This window comes from Pelobates fuscus, chromosome 1, assembly GCF_036172605.1.
Source record: "Pelobates fuscus isolate aPelFus1 chromosome 1, aPelFus1.pri, whole genome shotgun sequence".
Taxonomy (NCBI): Eukaryota; Metazoa; Chordata; class Amphibia; order Anura; family Pelobatidae; genus Pelobates; species Pelobates fuscus.
Genome location: NC_086317.1, coordinates 39594254 through 39615630, shown reverse-complemented (window position 1 = coordinate 39615630; position 21377 = coordinate 39594254). Strand labels below are relative to the sequence as shown.

General features: G+C 42.5%; 1 protein-coding gene across 6 annotated transcripts in view; it reads right to left on the bottom strand.

Annotated features, from left to right (window-relative positions):
- GRIK1 (glutamate ionotropic receptor kainate type subunit 1) overlaps positions 1-21377 on the bottom strand; it is a 479351-nt gene that overhangs the window by 203422 nt on the left and 254552 nt on the right. For all 6 annotated transcript variants that reach the window (XM_063448077.1, XM_063448103.1, XM_063448095.1 and 3 more), the window contains one exon: positions 21054-21235. In XM_063448077.1, the coding sequence (XP_063304147.1) occupies positions 21054-21235 (182 nt within the window). The remainder of the gene's footprint in view (positions 1-21053; positions 21236-21377) is intronic.

Here is a 21377-nt window from a genome sequence, read left to right as displayed (position 1 = left end):
GTAAGTTACAATTACACATGTGAACTTACTGTCATTCTACAAAGATGTAGTACATGTGGTACATTAGGGTAAGGTAACTGGCAACATTTTATTTTGAACTGCAATTCTAGGCATGGGCGTCTTTAATAATAATTGGACCCTGGGCAAGCATTTGGACCCTGCACCTACCACTGTGGGTCCCTGTTGCAAGATTTTTTTTGGGCCCCTCTATCTCAAGGTAGGCAAAAGGTAGATTCCGAACTATTGTGCAGCTCCAACAATGCTTTGACAGCTGGGGCTCTACAGTTTTTCCATACTTGCAGGGCTGTATTTAACACTGAGCAATATTTTTGTTTGAATGTAAGCATGTTTTTGTATGGAGTATGTTTGTGTGAATGCAGAGGTGTTGGTGTTTCAATGAAGGAGTGTCTGACACATACACAGACACACAATGACACACACACAGACACACACTGACAGACACACTGACACATGCACAGACACATGCATTGGCAGACATACTGACACACACACAGACACATATACTGACACACACACAGACACTGACAGACATACTGACACACACTGACAGACATACTGACACATACACGGACACCCACTGGCAGACGTACTGACACACTCACAGAAAGACATACTGATACACACACAGGCACACAGATAGACATACTAACATACATACACATGACAAATTTACACTTAGCTAGTTTAATAAACCATCCTCTAGTTTCCTACCTTTTGCACAAGGGTGGCTTCCCTGGGGTCCAGTGTGCTGCCTGAGACATCTTTTGCAGGAAAGATTAACAAAACAGGGCACTGAGAGCCTCTTTTTTAAGGCGTCTGTATTGCTAACATTGATGGTAAATTTACTTACCATAATAGTCCTAAAAACCAAAAAGAAAATGTCCTACAAATTGGTCCAGCTAGCAACACATTGCATGGTATTCCTAAGGTATCTGTGAAAATAAGTAATTCAAACAAGATCTCTGAAATGGGGAAAACTCATTACTGGACTCCAGGTTTGTCTCTAATGCTGGTGTAAAGGATATATTTTTTTCCTACACGTGCAAAAATGGATTCATCCAGGATTTACCTGTTGAGTCTTATTTCATGACTAATACTCAAAAACTAAAACCCTGACGAATCGATTTATTTAGATGTGATTTAAAAGGAATTTGATTTGGATGAACTATCTCAAACTAATTTAAGCACAAGTCTAATATATTACTGAACATCTTGGAAATAGGTGAACTGTGAGGGGGAAAGATTAAACTTTTTGAGTATAACATTGTTCACTTCCTTTTTATTGCGTGTAGGGCTCTTAGCTGGTTGACACAGGATTAAGATAATTGCAATTTTCCATTACGATAAATAATTGTAAGCTCTCAGAAAAATAAATAAGATTTCTGTATCTTACAAGGTGAAGTGGTACTCAACAGACAGCATTTCACAGTAGTTGACAGCAAAATTCCTTTTTCTTTTCACTGTCTTCCTCTACAAACAGAATTAACAAAAATGTATTATAGTGGCCCAAATATCTCCCTGTGATGGAATAGAACCTACTCAGGATTTAGTGCCCTTGTATGGTACTATACAATACGTTCAGGGTCAGGTCAGTAACGGCAGTAAGAGCTTTGCACGATTTCAAGACTGTCTGAACCATTCTACAGTCTATTTCTTGTGAATCATCACTACACTCTTACAAGAAAAGAATCAACTGCCACTATATATCCAGTCCAAACCATGGGAAAAAGTAGATAGTAAGGGGACAATCGCCATCCACAACTCATCTAATGAAAAACCTCTACAAACACAAATTTTTGTCTTATTGTCAAATCACTTTGATGTTGCACTAGCTGAACATACAATTTTAAGACATGTTTAGCCCCAAAGCCACCAAACCTAAATTAAGCCTGGGTTTATTGAGGAGTGATTTAGCTGCTCGGGGAATCAAACAATTTCTGATTGGCTCTGTATTGAGTTGTTCAGGATAGCTAAGCTTTTATACCAGATGCAAAGTCTGAAATGCCATTTCCTATGACCTCCTTTTCATCTCGGTGTTTGATAAAGCTCAAAGAATGAAATAATATATTTTCTTCAAATGCCAGTATTAAGCTGATGCTGGTTCCTGTTGTTCCTCCGGGCATTTACAAGGACAGCAGGACATTAGCGCATCTCACCTGAAGGTACGTTACAAATGCAGTGTAAAGTCCTTTATCCCAGCAGTAAAATTACAAGGACACAGGTGTTAAAGAACTACATCAATGGGAGAAAAAAAGAAGCTATCTTTCATTTTTATAAAGTCATTATAAAAAAATGTGTTTGTATGAGAGCAAGACATCAGTCCCATAACATGCTACCTACAGCAAAAAAATAGATGGACTCGCCACTTCTAGTTTGTTAGGTCATTGCTCTTTGGTGTTTTATATTCTTTATACTGGTTTGACAGTATTCGTTTAACTGGTCCTGTTACAAATAAGCTCTCAGCCATACTTCATATATTCGAAAAACACCAGAGCAAGTCATCTTCTGGACCTCAACATCTGAAGTTAGCTCTGAAATCTGAAATTCTTCTCTGAAATTGCCAGGCAGTTATGTAACAAGTATCACTTTCTACATTAATTAATATGAATTTGGTTTCAAGTTGCAACACTAATATGCTCAGCAGCTAAACATAGCAGGTTTGCCCGATATCCGTATGTCTGCCAAGTTTAAAGTTTAAGATCTGCTGTTTCATCTAAGCTTGGTTGTGATGGGCCACCGCTGAGTTCAGCTGCAGAGCCAACGTCCCTATGAAGTAGGACTCGACATGGCAGGGTATTTAGCAATGTGGTCATCAGTCCTGTATCTTTGAATTTAGATCAAGTACACAGTTGTATATGTTTTGGTTGTACAGCATGATAATTACACTTCTAGGCTTAGTGATTTAAAAAATATATATATTTTGCATAAACAATATGGATAAAAGATGCAGAAAATAAATGATAAAGATTTGAATGTCTCACGTTTACAGGTTAATCAAGAAAAACCCCATGCTTCTACAAAGGTTACAGCAAACAGGTACCAGCTAACACATTTCAGGCATTCCTAGGTCCCATTAAAATACAAGAGTAATGAGAAAAGTGTAGAACATGTAAATACAAGATTTATAAGAAAAAAATCCAAATTTAATTTACATTCCTTGATCCCAAGAATGTCCGTTCCATTAGCTTATTAAGTGAAATCAAAGGTATACAGACTGAGCTGAATGTGATTTGTACTTGTATTTGAGAGTGTGATATTGACAGGCTTAATTACTAAAGTGAGAATTGCTGGGAATTCAAAATGACTTCCAATTTTAAGGCCAAATTATCAAACCTGAAAACAGAAATTACATTTCTTATTTGGGTATTTTGGCCTAAATTTTGAAATTCACTTAAAATTTCTGACAATATTTATTTTAGAAGATAATTCTTCGAGTCTCATATTCAGCTCTTCTCTTTTGTAATGGGACCTTCTACCATACGTCACAAGCATTGCCATTCACTTTAACTGCAGACTGTTGACCTACAATTTGCGTACATGCAGGGGTCACATCGATTGCAATGGGAAAACACCATGTATGCACAGAAGTCTACTTTTCCAGAATCTAAAGCGGTTGAACTGGAAATAAATATATCTCTTAAGTTCATTTATTATTATTTTATTTTTTAAATCCCTGGCTAAGTAAATAATCCTCCTGGGTTTTGTCATATGTTTTTTTTAACAGATGTTGTCTTCAGAAGTCCAAGTACATGTTCTGGTGCAAGATTCATCTCCCTAAGTTTAGAGAGTGATCCAGATGTGGACCCCTTGCTTACAGAGTCTAGAGCAGTGATGGCGAACCTTTTTGAGCCTGAGTGCCCAAACCGCAATACATGCCAACTTTTTTTCCCTCAAAGTGCCAACATGGCAATTAAACCTGAATACTGAGGTTTACGTTTAGAAAAAACTACTCGTACAGTTAACAACTTTTGTTTTAAAAGAAGAACACAACAGAGAGTTAAATTATAAATATTTTAAATAATGATATAAATTAAGCTTATATTAGTATCTCCAACAAATGCAATACGTACACACAGACTGCTGAACACATTCACACACCAACTGCTTAATACATACACACACCGAGACACAGACAAACTGCTAAATACACACACAGTCCGCTAAATACACGCACACTGCTGAGTACGCAGTCTGCTGAATACACGCACGCAGTCTGCTGAATACACGCACGCAGTCTGCTGAATACACGCACGCAGTCTGCTGAATACACACACACATACTGCATTGAGGGGTGCAGTGTATGTGTCTGTGTGTAATGTGGGGTGGGGTGCTGTGTGTGGGGGGTTGGGGTGCTGTGTGTGGGGGTAGGGTGCTGTGTGTGGGGGGTAGGGTGCTGTGTGTGTTTGGGGGAAAGGGTGCTGTGTGTGTTTGGGGGAAAGGGTGCTGTGTGTGTTTGGGGGAAAGGGTGCTGTGTGTGTTTGGGGGAAAGGGTGCTGTGTGTGTTTGGGGGAAAGGGTGCTGTGTGTGTGGGGGGAAAGGGTGCTGTGTGTGGGGGGGGAAGGGTGCTGTGAGTGTGGGGGGGTAGGGGTGCTTTGAGTGTGGGGGGTTAGGGGTGCTTTGAGTGTGGGGTGGTAGTGGTGCTGTTTGTGGGGGTGGTAGGGGTGCTGTGTTTGGGGGGGTTAGGGGTGCTGTGTGTGGGGGGGTAGGGGTGCTGTGTGTGGGGGGTAGGGGTGCTGTGTGTGGGGGGGTAGGGGTGCTGTGTGTGGGGGGGGTAGGGGTGCTGTGTGTGGGGGGGGGGTAGGGGTGCTGTGTGTGGGGGGGTAGGGGTGCTGTGTGTGGGGGGGTAGGGGTGCTGTGTGTAGGCGGGGTAGGGGTGCTGTGTGTGGGGGGTAGGGGTGCTGTGTGTGGGGGGGTAGGGGTGCTGTGTGTGGGGGGGGTAGGGGTGCTGTGTGTGGGGGGGGGGTAGGGGTGCTGTGTGTGGGGGGGGTAGGGGTGCTGTGTGTGGGGGGGTAGGGGTGCTGTGTGTAGGCGGGGTAGGGGTGCTGTGTGTAGGGGGGTAGGGGTGCTGTGTGTAGGGCTGCTGTGGGTAGGGGTCCTGTGTGTAGGGGGTAGGGGTGCTGTGGATAGGGGTGCTGTGTGTAGGGGGATAGGGGTGCTGTGGGTGCAGGGGTAGGGGTGTTGTGGGTAAGGGGGGTGGTGGATAGTGGGAGTAGGGGTGCTGGGGGTAGGGGTGCTGTGGGTAGTGGTGCTGGGGGTAGGGGGAGTAGGGGTGCTGTGGGTAAGGGGGGGTAGGTGTCCTGGGGGTAGGGGTGCTGTGGGTACTGGTGCTGGGGGTAGGGGGAGTAGGGGTGCTGGGGGTAGGGGTGCTGTGGGTAAGGGGGGGTAGGTGTCCTGGGGGTAGGGGTGCTGTGGGTCCTGGGGGTAGGGGTGCTGTGGGTAGTGGGAGTAGGGGTGCTGGGGGTAGTGGGAGTAGGGGTGCTGGGAGTAGGGGGAGTAGAAGGAGTAGGGGTGCTGGGAGTAGGGGTGCTGGGGGTAAGGTTATTAAATCAGTATCCCCCCCTTCCCTTCTTGTTACCTTTGGTGAAGGGGAGGGGGGGGACACAGCCATCCCTGGTGGTCCGGTGGTGGTATGCAGGACAGGAGGACAGGTCCTGCAGTTCTCCTGTCCTCCCGCGCGATGCTGTGTGGAGCGTTGCCGCGGCAACGCTCCACACAGCTCGCGGGAGGACGGGAGAGCTGCTTCCTCGATCCCTCCCCCTGCTTCCGGTCCTGCCGACACGGAAGCAGAGTAGGCGCCTGCCGTTTTGGGCAGGCAGGCGCCTACTCTGCAGTGATGGCAAAGCTATGGCCGCGTGCCCACAGAGAGGGCCCGGCGTGCCACCTGTGGCACGCGTGCCATAGGTTCGCCATCACTGGTCTAGAGGGATATCAAATATAATTTACTGATGATGCCTAACAAGGCTAAAACTATTGCCTGGGGTTGCTGTAACTCTTGTGTAGAGAGAGCTGGCCTGCATTTCGGATCTGGACCTCCCTTTTGGTGGGATCAGTCTGATATGAAAATGGTACTGGTTCTTTTTGTAATGGCACAAGATGAGCTAAAACCAGCTTGAGATATGAACAGGGATCCACCGAAAAGCAGATTATTTGAGCTGTTGTCCATTCTCAGTACTCTCTTGCACCTTGTTTTTTTTGCTCTCCCTAAGTTTAGAGGGTGATCCAGACGTGGACCCCTTGCTCACAGTTCCTATAGGGATATCAGCACTGACGATGCCTAACAAGTGTCAGGATTATATTGATCCAGCACGCAAGAATAGTATCACACCCTAGAACTAAGGGACCTTAGAATGTCCGGACTTAACGTACCCGAGAATAGTCAGAAAACTAGCTGAGTACCAGAAATCAGGGAAGTCAAAACAAAGTCTCGTGTAACCATCTGTAACGGATCACCCGGCACCCGGACTGGGCACCTCTGTTGACGGACGCTTCCTAGCTGACGCCGAGGACCATAAGCACCGCACCGGACACCACAACCACCGCAGACTCCACAACCACCGTAGCTTAACTGGAGTCTCACAGTCTTCGTTCCACACTGGATCAGCCTCTGTCCTCCAGGACCATGTGGGAAAGACCTCTCCTCCAGGAGAGCGTATCAGGAACAGTTCTTAAAAGAGCTCAGGGGAGTATACAAAGTATAGCAATCCCCAGTGTGAATATAGCAGTTCCCTACAATAATGAGACAAGGCTACGTATTGAGGGTTAAGTAGATCTTAACAGAATGAACTGAGGGTTTATTGTCTCTTTTATACACGTTTCCCACAAGGTTACCATCCATGTGGACCTTATGGAAAACAGGACACAAAGTTACAAAGCCAATCAAAACACTCTTGTACGGTTAGGCACTCCCAGATAATGTACACAAACCCTCCCCTCTGCCTGTGATACAATTACCAAACACAATGGACTAACTCAATTACCCACAGGCAGAAAACACACATTTTTCACAAAACACAAAAACACCCCAAAATACCACATATCCCCACATCCCTGGATAGCCCTGATCTAGGTGAACAACATATCCAAAAATCACCCATATCAGAGCAGGGGTTCAAAAGTTTTGTGGAAGTCACATTTGACTGACCGCAAGCATGGTTTTCATGCCCAAAAGAGTTCCACAGAATTAGGCTGTGTGGCCAGTCTATCTTCTCCTCTATCCTGGAGATAATTGGCTTAAGTGGCTGTGGTAACTTAATTATCTCCAAATACAGGAAATATCTCCAAGTCAAAGACTGTCACAAAAAAACACACAAAAATACACAACTCCTATAATACAATGCCCAACCCATATGTCCAACATATCCCCAGACAGCTTGGATCTGAGTGCTCAATATGTCCGAAAAGCACTCAGATACAGTTGAATTACCATGGGGTTAAACAATAGTAAGGGCTGATTGAGGAGTGAGGAGTTTGAGGAGAGATTGAGGAGTGACAAAGTAGCGAGTTTCAACTGGTCTGGCAGTGTCCCTGGGACAACGCCCTGCTGGAGAACAATAGGACAGGAAAAAGGAGGAGGGGAAGAGGCACATTTTCCCATGGAAGTTCCTTTTTAGCATGTCTTTATGCAGGGCCCATAGTCTTGGGGCAGGAGGCTGGCAATCAGGCCCCTACAGAAGCCAGTGGCAAAGGGTAGTTTGTCACACCATCTAAGGGAAACCCTGACAGGGCAATGAGCTAAAGAATACGTGAGTTTAACTAATCCTCTTGCAGATCCGATTGGCTGTACCTAGCCCTTGACCCCAAAACGTGCGTGTGCATCTTTTGCGTGACGTCACCCGCATGTCGACGTCGTCTTTACCGTGGACGGACATGGGGCTATATAACCGCGTGGATCCGCAGCGGCCATCATACACCAACATGCCGCACAAGCCAGGCATCATGGCAGAAGACCGCCTTCGGAAGGTAATTATCTCCGTTATTGCCATATGGATACGAAGGATACGTGACAAAAAGGCTGAAATTATCGCTTAGGCTGCTGTATCTATTGTGCAGAGAGATCCGGCTTTCATTTCAGATCTGAACTTCCCTTTTAGGTGGGATCAGTCTGGTATGCAAATGACCTGGTTCTTTTTGTAATGGCACAAGGTGAGCTAACACCAGCTTAAGATCTGAGTAGGGATCTACCGAAGGGCAGGTCATTTGATCTGTTGTCCATTCTCCGTACTCTCTTGCACCTTGATTTTTTGCTCTCCCTAAGTTTAAAGGGTGATCCAGACGTGGACCCCTTGCTCACAGTTCCTATAGGGATATCAGTACTGACGATGCCTAACAAGTGTCAGGATTATATTATATCAACAATATCTTCCTGAGACAGCCAGGTTGTAATTTTTCTGTGATATCTTGACATAATGACAGGGGAACCCAATATCTAAGATTTGTGCTCGATAAATATTTTCTATAGGTTTTTGTTTTTACCTTTCTGTACCCTTCTTTAGTTCTATTTATTGCAGCCTTCTGTTGTCAGACTATGCACATTATTTTCATCTAGAGCGGCCTTCTTCTCCATAGCTCTTCGGACTTTAGAATAATGGTGGTTTCCAAAAATATAATTAAAGAACAAGGTTAGTCCCACGTATATGAAAGATCTCTATCTAAAGAAATAAACATGTGGCGTAAAGAGCCCTAATCCCTTGTCCGGATTTGGATTTATTGTCTATGGCAGAAATTAGTTTGAACTCCACCTCTAAATTACTTAACTGAAAGGTTATTCTTCACTGATGGCATGCTGTTGCCAAAAAACAAAATATTTACGGGCTTGTCCGTGGAAAGAGAAATAAACAGAACATCCAGAGGCATACTCAATGTAAAAGTTATACATTTCTCTTAACCTTTTTAGAACACAACTTATTTTTGATGTTTAGGAAAGAAACATTTAAATGAATGTCTGAAATCTTGTGTTCTGTGCTTTATTTGAAATTATAAAAGGGGTTATATGTCTACAATATGGTGAGGTGTTGTCACCCTGTTCCTGTAAGTACACAAAAAACCCCAAGTACGCCTAAAGTAAGTATAAATGTCTCATGCAATAAAATTGTCTTGTTTAAAGTGGTTATACTTATTTTCATTTTAAAGGAACAAAGATGCACAAATCATAAATACACAGTGAGTGATATTCATAAAAGTCATATCCCTTTTAAATATGAACTTCTTCACGTTTAATCCCTTTTTCCTCAAAGCTTCTGGAAAGACTTGTCTTTACCCGTATGTCTCACTTACTCAATTCCAACTTTCTCCTTGACCCTCTTCAATCTGGCTTCCACCCCCTCCACTCTACTGAGACTGCTCTTATAAAAGTTACTAATGACCTTATCGCAGCTGAATCCAAAGGCCACTACTCCATACTAATACTTCTTGACCTCTCTGCTGCCTTTGACAACGTTGTTCATGCTCTCCTTCTTCAAACTCTTCAATCACTTGGTCTCTGTGACACTGTCCTCTCATGGTTTTCCTCTTATCTCTCCCAATGCTCATTTAGTGTCTCCTTTTCTAATGATACCTCCTCCATTCATCCTGTCTCTGTTGGAGTCCCCCAATGCTCTGTCCTTGGTCCCCTTTCTTTTTTCTCTTTATACTGCCTCTCTTGGAAAACGTATTGCCTCATTTGGATTCCACTACCACCTGTACGCTGATGACACCCAGCTATATCTCTCCTCCTCAGACCTATCCCCTGCTGTCCTGCAACGTGTCACTGCTTGCCTTTCCTCCATCTCTGACTGGATGTCCTCCCACTCTCTAAAACTGAAATCCTTGTATTTTCTCCTCCTAATACTGATCCTCTTCTTTCGCGCTCCCTTCAAGTCTGTGGTATCCACATCAGTCCATCCTTGCAAGTGCGCTGTCTTGGTGTCATATTTGATTCTGGCCTCACCTTTGAGACTCACATCCAGCATGTTACCAAATCATGTAGATTCCATATTAAAAATATAGCCCACATCCGCCCCTTTCTTACGCAAGATGCTACCAAAGAGCTTGTACGTGCTATAGTAATTTCCTTCATGGATTATTGTAACCCTCTACTAATTGGTCTTCCCAAAAACCGTATTGCCCCGCTACAGTTTGTAATGAATGGTGCCGCCAGACTGATTTTCCTCTCTAGTCGGTTCTCTCACAGCTCACCCCTTTGTCAGTCCTTACATTGGCTTCCTGTATTCTATGCTAACCCATACCTATATAGCATTGACCAATTCTAGACCCTCTTATATCTCTTCACAGATCCATAGGTATGCCCCTTCTCGGTCTCTCCGCTCTGCCCGTGACCACCTTCTGTCCGCTGCTCGCACCCGTACAGCCAACTCACGCTTGCAGGACTTTTCGCGGGCGGTTCCCTTCCTATGGAACAGCCTGCCTACCACCATTAGACTCAATCGTTTAAGAAGTGCCTTAAAACCCATCTTTTTAGGAAAGATTATGGCCTCTCAGAGTAACCTCTACCTCACATACCTGTCTCTTGCTCTCTCCTAAAAGGCAGCACTTTACTCTCTCCTCCAGCTCTGCTTCACTTCCACCTATTTTGATTGCTATTCCCTGTCCTATTGTGTTTTACACCCCACCTGCTATAGACTGTAAGCTCGTTTGAGCAGGGTCCTCTTCAACCTATCGTTCCTGTAAGTTTTCTTGTAATTGTCCTATTTATGGCTAAATCCCCCCCCCCCCCCGTTGACTTTTATATATCTGTTGGCACCATATAAATCACAATAATAATAATAATGCTAAAACATTTAGTGGCCCCAAGTTGTTACAGAGAGTTACCCACAAGTGGAATGTCTTAGTCATGTGTCTTTTTGATGGGGACTCAGTTTGAGAAATGATGGTGGACTGAACATGCTACTCTTAGAGACCACAAATCACTCCATATTTATACAATACTCAAACTCCAGATGTAGAAGTTTTTTCACCAGTAGTGTAATTCGCTAAACTTGGAATTATTAGAAGTTGATTTGGGAATTTTACAGTTTAGGATAAAAAACCTCCAGCACAGCTGTCTTTTCCTACTCGGCTATTAATACCTAAATTTTGAAATCTCCAACAATACCTGATTTACTGAAATACCATGAAGGTGTGATTTGTGGTGACTTGTTGCATTTCAGTCACAAGAACCTTCTGGGAGAAACAACCAGCTTGAGAATGTTCCCAGCTCGAACATTTTGGCTGTTTTAATTTTTTTATTTTAACTGCCATATATTCTTTACAATGCATTCCAAAATAATATAAATATTGCTATTTTTTTTCTTTATTTTCTTTGATCACAAAACTCTGACACAGAAAAAGAAATACCCTTAACAAATTTACTGCTTAGTGAAATGTACAGCAAAGACTGACACATTTTCTCTTCATGGGAATTTATTTTATTTTTTCAGTTATGTCTTATTATTTTGGGTTATTTTCCCCCCAGGGAAACAATAAAAGATACAGATCTATCAATTGTTGATGTTACGCTGACTTTTAAGGAGTAATAAAAGTAGAACATTGAAAAAGGTTACAGTGGTCGATCACAGAACAAAACTAGCTCATAAAAAGCATGGTGTACAAGTGTATTTTGTCAATTGTGACCTCTCATAATGTTGAGGGGGTTTTACCAAAGAAAGATAAGAAAGGGTCAGGGAATATCCCAAGGGGTGGCCTCAGGTGAATTGAGCTAAAAAGTATTTTCCATGTCCCCAAATTTGTTGAAGTTTCTTTAAGATTCCTTTTGCTCTGTTTGACATTTCTTTATGAGATTTCCAGTTGAGAGCCATTCCTGTACATTTTTAAATTAAAGTAGTTGAATAGCCTTCCAATTGTGGGCTGTTGTTATTGAGACTGTTATCATATTTTCACTTTTGCTTTTTAAAAGTTTAGTACATTGAAGGAAACGTTATGATTTTTTTTTTAAAATTATGTATATAGATAATATTTCACTTTTTTTAAAAATCTGGCTGAACAGTTATCAGACCAACTGCTCAACCTAACCTGCCTACTGTTGTGATTGCTTGTATAAATATGGATAGTGGTTGGTACAATAACACTTGAATCTGACCTAAAATGGTTGGTCAGCCTGATAGAAAAGAAATTAAAGGTTATGAACTTTTAAAAAAAAGTCAAGTGAAAATGTTATGATAGTTGTTCTTTAAGCAATATGTTGAGAAGTGGCTTCACGAAAAGAGAAAAGAGGGTCTCACTCAATCATAAAAATCATAGGGTGCTAACTGAGTATGGGTCAGCATACCCCATAAAACATATGTCAAGGAAAAAAATCTCAGGCATTCACTGTGATACGTTAAGCAGCTTTAATGGATACCACGACGTTTCGACCTGTACCCGGGTCCTTGACATATGTCATTTTCAGTATGAAATTCATTTTATAAAGCCTCATTCACCCTCATTTATACAAGAAAAAGAAAGGTATAAACAATATACCAGCGAGTGGAGCGCTATAATGAATAGAAATATAAATAATGAGGGGGTATACTCACCCCTCCAACATAGTGATACAATGTGTCCAAATGTACATACAAAGTAAAACAACAAAAAAGAGAATATAGTGCAGATGGTTTACAAAAATAAAAAATTAATAATAGTAGCAATTGGTTGAAACCACTCACGTGGGTTGGAGCCTATAAGCTATTGGCTCCGTAAGTGACTCCTTTTTGCTCTTGAGGCAGCAACACACCCCTTTATCCCAAACGATGTTCTCCCGAAGATATGGAACAAGCAGAGAGAGAGAACCTCATAGGTGGTATTGTACAGATAGTGTATACAATATAGTGAGATAGTAATGATTATGCTCACCTTAGACAGAGCCTTAAATTCCTGGCTCTGAGGTTTGTTGGCAATATGCTAATTTATTGGGATAGCATTCCCCACATAGTGTTCCTGGAGGCTAGAAAGGACTATATGGACTAATATAAAAAAATAACGATTTATTGTAGAGATAAAAAATAATAAAAACAATATTAAGACTTCTCAAAAGCATATAAGCAAAATGATAGAAAGTCCAAGTATAAAAGTCCAAACTCCAGCTAAACGCGTTTCACTTTTGTATAAGCTTCCTCAGTAGCTGTGAAGTAGCCTCAGGAATCTTCCACTTTATAAGTGTTCTAAAGTTAATTCGGATCCTCCCTTTGGGGTCACAGGATGTGTAATTATCCAATCATAAGGTCAGAGTTTCTTTCAAATTTCTTATACTGATCACCTGTGGTAAAAAAGCTTACATTGGCTGAATTGCCTTTCAATCAATTAAAAAACTTGATTAGAACGAATTCTATTGGTGGTTGGATGGGGCTGTCTTTTTCAAATTTCTTATACTGATCACCTGTGGTAAAAAAGCTTTCATTGGCTGAATTGCCTGTCAATCAATTAAAAAAAACTTGATTAGAAGAAATTCTATTGGTGGTTGGATGGGGCTGTCATGCATATTAATGAATATTAACAAAGTGAAATAAATAAATAGGTACAATAACAGAGAGGTATCCCTCAAATATAGAATAAAAGGGATTACCAAAATCTCTATGCAGACTCCAGGCACCATTACCACTTCAAATGAATTAAGTGGTCATGGTGCTTGGAGTCACTTTTTTAACTAATGCCTAATGCTTCTTCACTGATCGATAATATTAACACTCGTCTGTCCTGTACGATTTTAAAGGGCACACACACACAAAAAAAAGCCATATCGTTACATTACTGTTTCTACATTGTTAGCAGATACTCTTATATACAGCTGGTCCAGTTCCCTTCAATTAGAGCAAGGAGGCCCAAATAGAAGATCCCCAGATATTGCAGAACTACAGCTCACATGATGCTTTGTGTGCATTTGCATGTCTTTAGAATGACAAAGCATCATGGAAGTTGTAGTTTGAAAACATCTGGGGATCTACCTTTTGGGCACCCCTGAATTAGTGCATCGACTTGTATACTATTCCCCAATTGTTCCGAATAGATTTAGGATGTTCCATAAAGCATGTACTACATGCCTCTGTATGGTAACCTGCTGGATTTGTATGGATGGACAATGCTTTTATTAATTGTTGCTTTACATATCTGATTTGACTTCTTTGCTGCAATTTTAGAGATATTTGCATAAATTGCTGCCTTTTGTTCGTCTTTACAGTGAGAACTAAACACCAAGGTCCGAAGGGTTTGATACGATTTTCCAGCCTTATATTTTACAATAGAATTCATAATGTGCGAGGCACTTGATGAATGGTAGAATTATGTATTCAAGTATCCACAGTGCTTGTCTTGCTATACATTGCAAATATACCAGGCACTTAAACCCAATCAGGCTGATCGAATCTCCTCAGTTCTACAATAACTGCAAGGATTTCTTGAAATGTGACATTACTTAGTCAAGACCAAAAAACATACAGTGTAACACTTGACATTTACCTTAACCAACCCGCTAAGGTTTGTTAAACTTTACAGCAGAGATGGCAAGAAGGTAAACCCCCTCCCCTCCCCCAACTGCTTTTAGATTGTCAGCTTCTTTGGACAAGGCCCTCTTGAACTGTTGTTCCCGTACGTCAAACATTTTGTTTCAATGACTTTTTTGTCTTGTTTGTCTTGTTTACCTGTTGTACAGTAATGCCATTGTTCAGTGTTTACCTATTGTACAGTGCTACATACATATTTAAAATTGTAATTAAACTTCTGCTGTGATGCTTTGGAAGCCTAAGTGTCCAATTTTTTGTGTTCATTCTGTTAATTTTTTGTTTTGTATGTTCCCAACTGACAAAGTTCCTTTGTATCCAGCTCAGGATTCTGCATAGGTTATTCATATGACAGACAAGGAGATGGCACTATGGCACTGTGTGAACGTGAATAGATATTTCTAATGATTTAAGAAATTAGAGGGTAGGTGTTATTGGAAACAATGTGATGAATCAGTTGAGTGGATTAATTATCTGCTTTTTCCATAGTATTATCAGAACAAAGCTACCTTTAAAAAGAAGAGATAAAAAGCTGCCATCACAAAGAAGCTACACAGCAATTCATAAAACGTCTACAAATCTTTCTCTCTCTTTTACCTGCAACCTCTTCTAACCTTTCAATAATAGCTTAGAATATAGTGAATAGCCAGAGTTGCTCTTAGATAGTGAAAAAGCTTGTTAATGATGTCTTCCTTGGAGTGTGCCATATAACCTATTCTCATGGGACCACCATTCAAACAGGACCTTCAGTGCATCACATCACCTCCTTTGTAACAAACCAAGGCCTCACAAAAAGAAGGAGAATTCTGAAGTTGAAGGTCTCTTTTCTTTGCCCATCTGGTAAATTGAGGTTTGATGTTTAGAGCCTGTGGGTATGAAACTGCCTGCCATGATTTACAGCAATATGACGGGTTATCTTGAGGAATGTCTTCATAATCCCCTTCTAACTGGGGACATCGTGGTATGACTCACACTTCTTCTGTCCAGTCAAAGGACAAGAGTCCACCTACTCGTTCCTCTACTCTGTGGTATGGCAAAGACATAATGAAATTAAAACAAGGGAATACGGTTTACTGAGTTCTGTCTATCAAATGGTCTTTCTCCATCAATGCATGTAAAGTCAACTGTAACTAAGATCTAAGGATCTAGCACTGCTGAAACAAATAAGGGGGCTTTCCTTTAGCATCCTTTTATTTCTAAGCAATATTTGCACTGAAAGATGTTTTACCCTAAATATGTTCCACAATTATTGGTAGAACTATATTTTAGTTAAATAACTGAAAATGTAGCATACAATCAATAATACACAGTATAACTCAAATTATCTTCATCCTACAGAGGTATGTAATGTACATTGTGGAATTTTACGATAATGACCATAAATGGTTAGTGACTCAGATTCATGACAGCAGACTGCCATGTTAAGTAGTGTCCCTGGCTATAAAGCCTCCATCATCTACCGGGTGCTATAGAAAGTTTACTAAGCAGGTAAAAACAAATATTAAAAGAGAGCAGTAACTAGTAATTTATAGTAAGAGGTAGAATGCAGAACAGTGTAAAGAGAAAACACATTTATGGGAGTGTGATACATTCAGGGATGGCTAAAGAGGTACCTAAGTAGACACAAGTCTTAAGTCTTTTTCAATTAGCCAATGCCCTGGTATGGGTATTACAAATACTTTGGCCACTGGTTTGCAAAGGAATCATGAAGTAAGCTTTAAATAACACTATTCCACATCTGCATCAGTGGACAGGAGATGGGTCGATGGATATAGGCCACAAGAGCGCTGCGTGCAAGAGGCTAAGGCAGAAATTACACACCTTACAGCCATATCGATTCATATCTTAATGGGCGCTGTGATAGAATAAAATAAGTCAGCTGACACTCATCCAATTGGAACTGTCCATTGCTGCTCATTCTAATGCTTCCTCGTTAGCTCAAGAAGCACAGGGCAGATGGGCAGCTGGGAACTCTAGTATAGCATTAAAACATTAAAAATGGTTTAATACTGAATGGAAGGATAACGTCAGGTGACTCCAAATACTGTAGCTACTTAAGTGAGACAATGCAATTACAGTGCCTATAGTGTCCCTTTAAGGGCTCAACAGTTAACGAGGTGTGAAGAATGGAGGCCTCACACACACCACAGTCCAAGCTAGTCTAGAAAACGTGACCTCCAACTCAAAGAGGTTGTCGTCACAATGAATGAGAATGTCAATAGATGCACTGCACAGATACTATACTGTCACAGTGCTAAGAAGGAAGACAGAAGCAGCTTTACTCAATGTGTGATACTGTATGTTTGGCTCACCAGTTCCTCTATCAGATAAGAGAGTATCAAAAGCCTGAATTGGAATGCAGCTGAAACCATCACGTCAACCTGGGCCAGATCCAGGGTCAGGGCATTGACCATGGATCTGATTATGGATAAGAGGCTTGGTACAGGCAGGGACGGTGCTACCATAAGGCGGCCCAGGCGGCCGCCTTAGGGCGCACCGGCCCTGGGGGTGCAAAATCAGGCTGACCGGAAGGAGGGAAGCGCACTGCGCTCCCCTCCAGCCGACAACCTATTGTAGCGTGGCCGAGCGCTACCAGGGTCGCAGAGGGCCCGGCCGCCCCTGCGACCCGGTATGAACCCACTGGGCCAACCTCTTCCCCTGGGGGGCCCAGGAGCCGGCCACCTCAGGGCCCCCCGAGGCTGGCCCTGGTATCACCGGGCGTCCGGTTCTGCGGGCGCGCGAGGGAGCACTCTCCCATGTGTGCTTCCTCTTCAGCTCCCTCGCGCACCGCATACTGATACCGGAGCCGGAAGATGACGGTGCCGACATCTCTACGCGGTGCGCGAGGGAGCTGAAGAGGAAGCACACATGGGAGAGTGCTCCCTCGCGCGCCCGCCTGCCTGCCTACCTACCTACCTGCCTACCTACCTGCCCAGGAGCCCAGCAGCACCACTGGACCCCAGGGAATCCCTTCAGCACTCCAAAAGGTAAGAAGGCTGGGGGATTAAATAAAAAAAAACATGTGTTAGTGTGAGTGTCAGTGAGTGTGTCTGCTAGTGAGTGTCAGTGTGTATGTCTGCTAGTGAGTGTCATTGAGTGTGTCTGCTACTGAGTGTCAGTGAGTGTGTCTGCTACTGAGTGTCAGTGAGTGTGTCTGCTAGTGAGTGTCAGTGTGTGTGTCTGCTAGTGAGTGTCAGTGTGTGTGTCTGCTAGTGAGTGTCAGTGTGTGTGTCTGCTAGTGAGTGTCAGTGAGTGTGTCTGCTAGTGAGTGTCAGTGAGTGTGTTACTGTGTGTCTCTGACTGAGTGTGTTTGTGTGTGTATTAGTGAGTCTGTTTGATGTCTGTTAGTGAGTGTGTGTTTGTCAGTGAGAGTGTATGTTTTGTAAGTGAGTGTGTATGTATGTCTGTCGCTGAGTGTGTCTGTCAGTAAATGTGTGGGTATGTTAGCTGGTGTGTATGCATCTGTTCGTGAGAGTGTGTGTGTGTATGTCTTCTGCACTTACCTTTCTAGTGGCTGTCAGTGAGACAGCCACTAGAGGCTGGATTAACCCTCGGTGAAACATAGCAGTTTCTCTGAAACTGCTATGTTTTCAGCTGCAGGGTTAAAACTAGAGGGACCTGACAACCAGACCACTTCATTGAGCTGATGTGATCTGGGTGTATGTAGTGGTCCTTTAAGTGTGTGTGCATCTGCATGCACTGGCGTACATACCGCGGTCGCAGGGGTCACAGCCCTGCAACCCCTGCGACCAGGTGCCCGCCGCCATGTGTTGCGGCCCTGGCCCGAGCAGAGTAAGCGCGGGGGGGCGGCAGGCCCACCGATCAATTTTCACACCGCGAGGGGGGGGGGGCACGAGGGGGAGGGGGCGGGCCCACGGATCAATTTTCGCACCTACCCTGGTGTCTGCCGCAGGCTGTGTGGAGGGGGCGGGGATATGAATGACATCATATCCCTGCTCCCTGTGCACCCCACAGCGTGGCTGGCGCCCTGTGATGGGGCTGGGCTGCAGGACAGGACTCCAAGGAGCCGGACAGCATGCACCCAGGGGACAAGATTGAACTGATGTAAGTATGTAATTGTGTATGTCTCTGTATGTATGTATGTATGTATGTATGTATGTATGTATGTATGTCTCTGTATGCCTGTATGTCTTTGTATGTATGTTTCTGTATGCCTGTATGTCTCTGTATGTACAAATGTATGTGTCTGTATGCTTGTATGTCTTTGTATGTATGTTTCTGTATGCCTGTATGTCTTTGTACGTATGTGTCTGTATGCCTGTATGTCTCTGTATACCTGTATATATGTACGTGTCTGTATGACGGTATGTCTCTGTATGCGTGTATGTCTTTGTATGCCTGTATGTATGTGTCTGCATGCCTGGATGTATCTGTATGTATGTTTCTGTATGTCTATGTACGTATGTATGTATGTGTCTGTATGACGGTATGCCTCTGTATTTATGTCTTTATATGCCTGCATGTCTCTGTATGCATGTATGTCTCTGCCTGTGTGTCTGTGTCTGTATGTCTCTGTATGATTATTTCTGTGTTTGTATGACCCTTATTTTAAACGAGGGTGGGGGGCACCAAAATGCATCTTCTCCTGTGTAACTAAAAATCCTAGCACCGGTCCTGGGTACAGGTAGGCCACGATGGCGAAATATTGTCTCAAAATGTTCACACAGGCTTCCAGGAGCTCTGTATAAATGCAGTTACAACGATTAAAGGTCAGGATTCATCTTCCTTAAAATTAAATTTCACATTGTTGGAATTTTATTATCACCAGATACCAAATTGTTAAAAAAAATAAATGAATTTACATGTTCAAGGATAATACTCCCACATGCATCTATATTGCCTTTGCAAATGCCTGAATTACAATATCAGTTTACATTCTGAGAATGGTTGTGAATTTTGCATTTCAGAGGAATATTCAGAGCCTAGTATTTAATCCTTATTTTGCATCAAGCCCTAGATTTTGCTGTTTCTTTTACGTCACATTTGGGGAAAAAAATCCTTTAAGGACTAAGATACAAAATCGCCCTAATTAAATTAATTTATGTTTCTTGTTTTGCTTTGCTTTTAATTTAATTTATTTAGGGTTTGCCAACATAACAATCACAAGTAATATTCTTTAAAGTAACAGGATGGAGGTACCAGTCACACAATCAAAAGTAGATTTTTTTTTTATCACCACATTTTCTTTTTTTAATCTCTTTTTTTATTGAGGCATTTGTGTATCACAGAATATATGCAAGCAGGAGACATAATAGAAAAAGATCACGAACAATTGAGCTTTACAATGCTAAACATCATCTTACCACGAAAATAGGTAAATAAAGCATATCAGGTATGGTACTGTAAATTATTGCAGCACCTTGGTAGACAAGTAGTTTACAAAATACTCAGAAAAATAATAAAGGGTTGCCCAGGAACTGGCTTACAAGTGAGGGAGATTAAGGAAGCAGCTATACTAGTTCGTAGGGCATGAATCTACTGAGTAAGATTCCACAAATACAAGCAGGATTATCTGACAAGAGCTAAGAATAGAAGAAAAAAACAGGAGTCTATCACAGAGAAGTTAAACTAGGCTAATGCATTGTTCAGCGGAATCACCACCCAGGTCTGCTCGTGCTCTCATCCAGTGCCCAATCTGCAGGATGACTGCTTGGATCTCAGCAGAGGATTCCACGTGGGTAGGTATTTGTAGCTGGGGAATGCCGGTGTCAGTCGCTCACAACCGTGCCATGTAATTTCCCAAAGGCCGCAAACAGCAGACTCCACAAACCCTAGTCCGACTCTTGACAGTCCCCGAATGCTGCGGACCTCAATGTATGTTTAGATCCCAGTCCTTCTGGCTTCCACCATTTAAGATAAGGGCCTGACTCACCCATCAGACCTCTAATAAGGCACGGTCAGTTTAGGTTGTTGCTAAGTTTCAGTCTGATTTGGTCTTGGTGGCTGTGTGCTGCACTGCTTCATCTCCATGTGAGAAATGAACCTCCGAAAGATGAGGTCCAGCTTAGCCAGAGATGCTGCGACTAGTGATGAGGCTGTGTCCTTGGGTTCGATTCCCGACATCTTTTGAGCAACACTGTGTCACCACAAACTATAATGACAGATAGGGGGTATAGAGTGGTGGGGACTGGGATAACCCCCACCGGTCCAAAGAGGGGGGAGTACAGTGATTACCCACAGCCAAGCTGATTTGACTTCCGGTGAGATCAGCTGCTATTCCCAGCCGGGGACACACTAGGTAGGAATTTTGCTATTTCAGAGGTTGAAATTGCACCGACAAGTGTCAGGTGGCTTCAAGACACAATTTTTTTGAAGCTTTAGGCGATTTCAGTGTGAAGCTCACAGTCAATGCGTCCGCACAGTAAATGTAAAATGCGTCCAAGCTCGGCGGTCCAGCCCCACCACCCATCTAAATAGGTTTTAACTTTTATTTTAAAATATTTTCTAACTAAAGAAAGAAAGAAAAAGAAAGAAAAGCAAGCAAAAAAGAAAGAAAGGTCACCTTGATGTGCTAGCTATATGCAATGTTAACAATACAAATATCACCTGTTTGAGAATCTCTGCTGCTGTTTCATGTGAACAGTCGAATATCACATAAAATTCCTTGGCTTTTTTCATTTCTTTTAACAAAGGCCGGGCGTCTTTATTCCCTGAGGGTAACTGACGAATTTTTATTTTGATGTTGAATCTTGATGGAGCTTTGATGAGTTCTTGGAGGCGAATTAATCCTAAACAAAATAATAACAAAAAAAACAAAAACAAAACATAATTCATTGAGTTGAACAGTTAAATGATTATAACTTGATATTACAATATCTCAGATAGTATTGTAAAAAATCCAATTAGCAGTCATTGTTAAAAACAATAGGG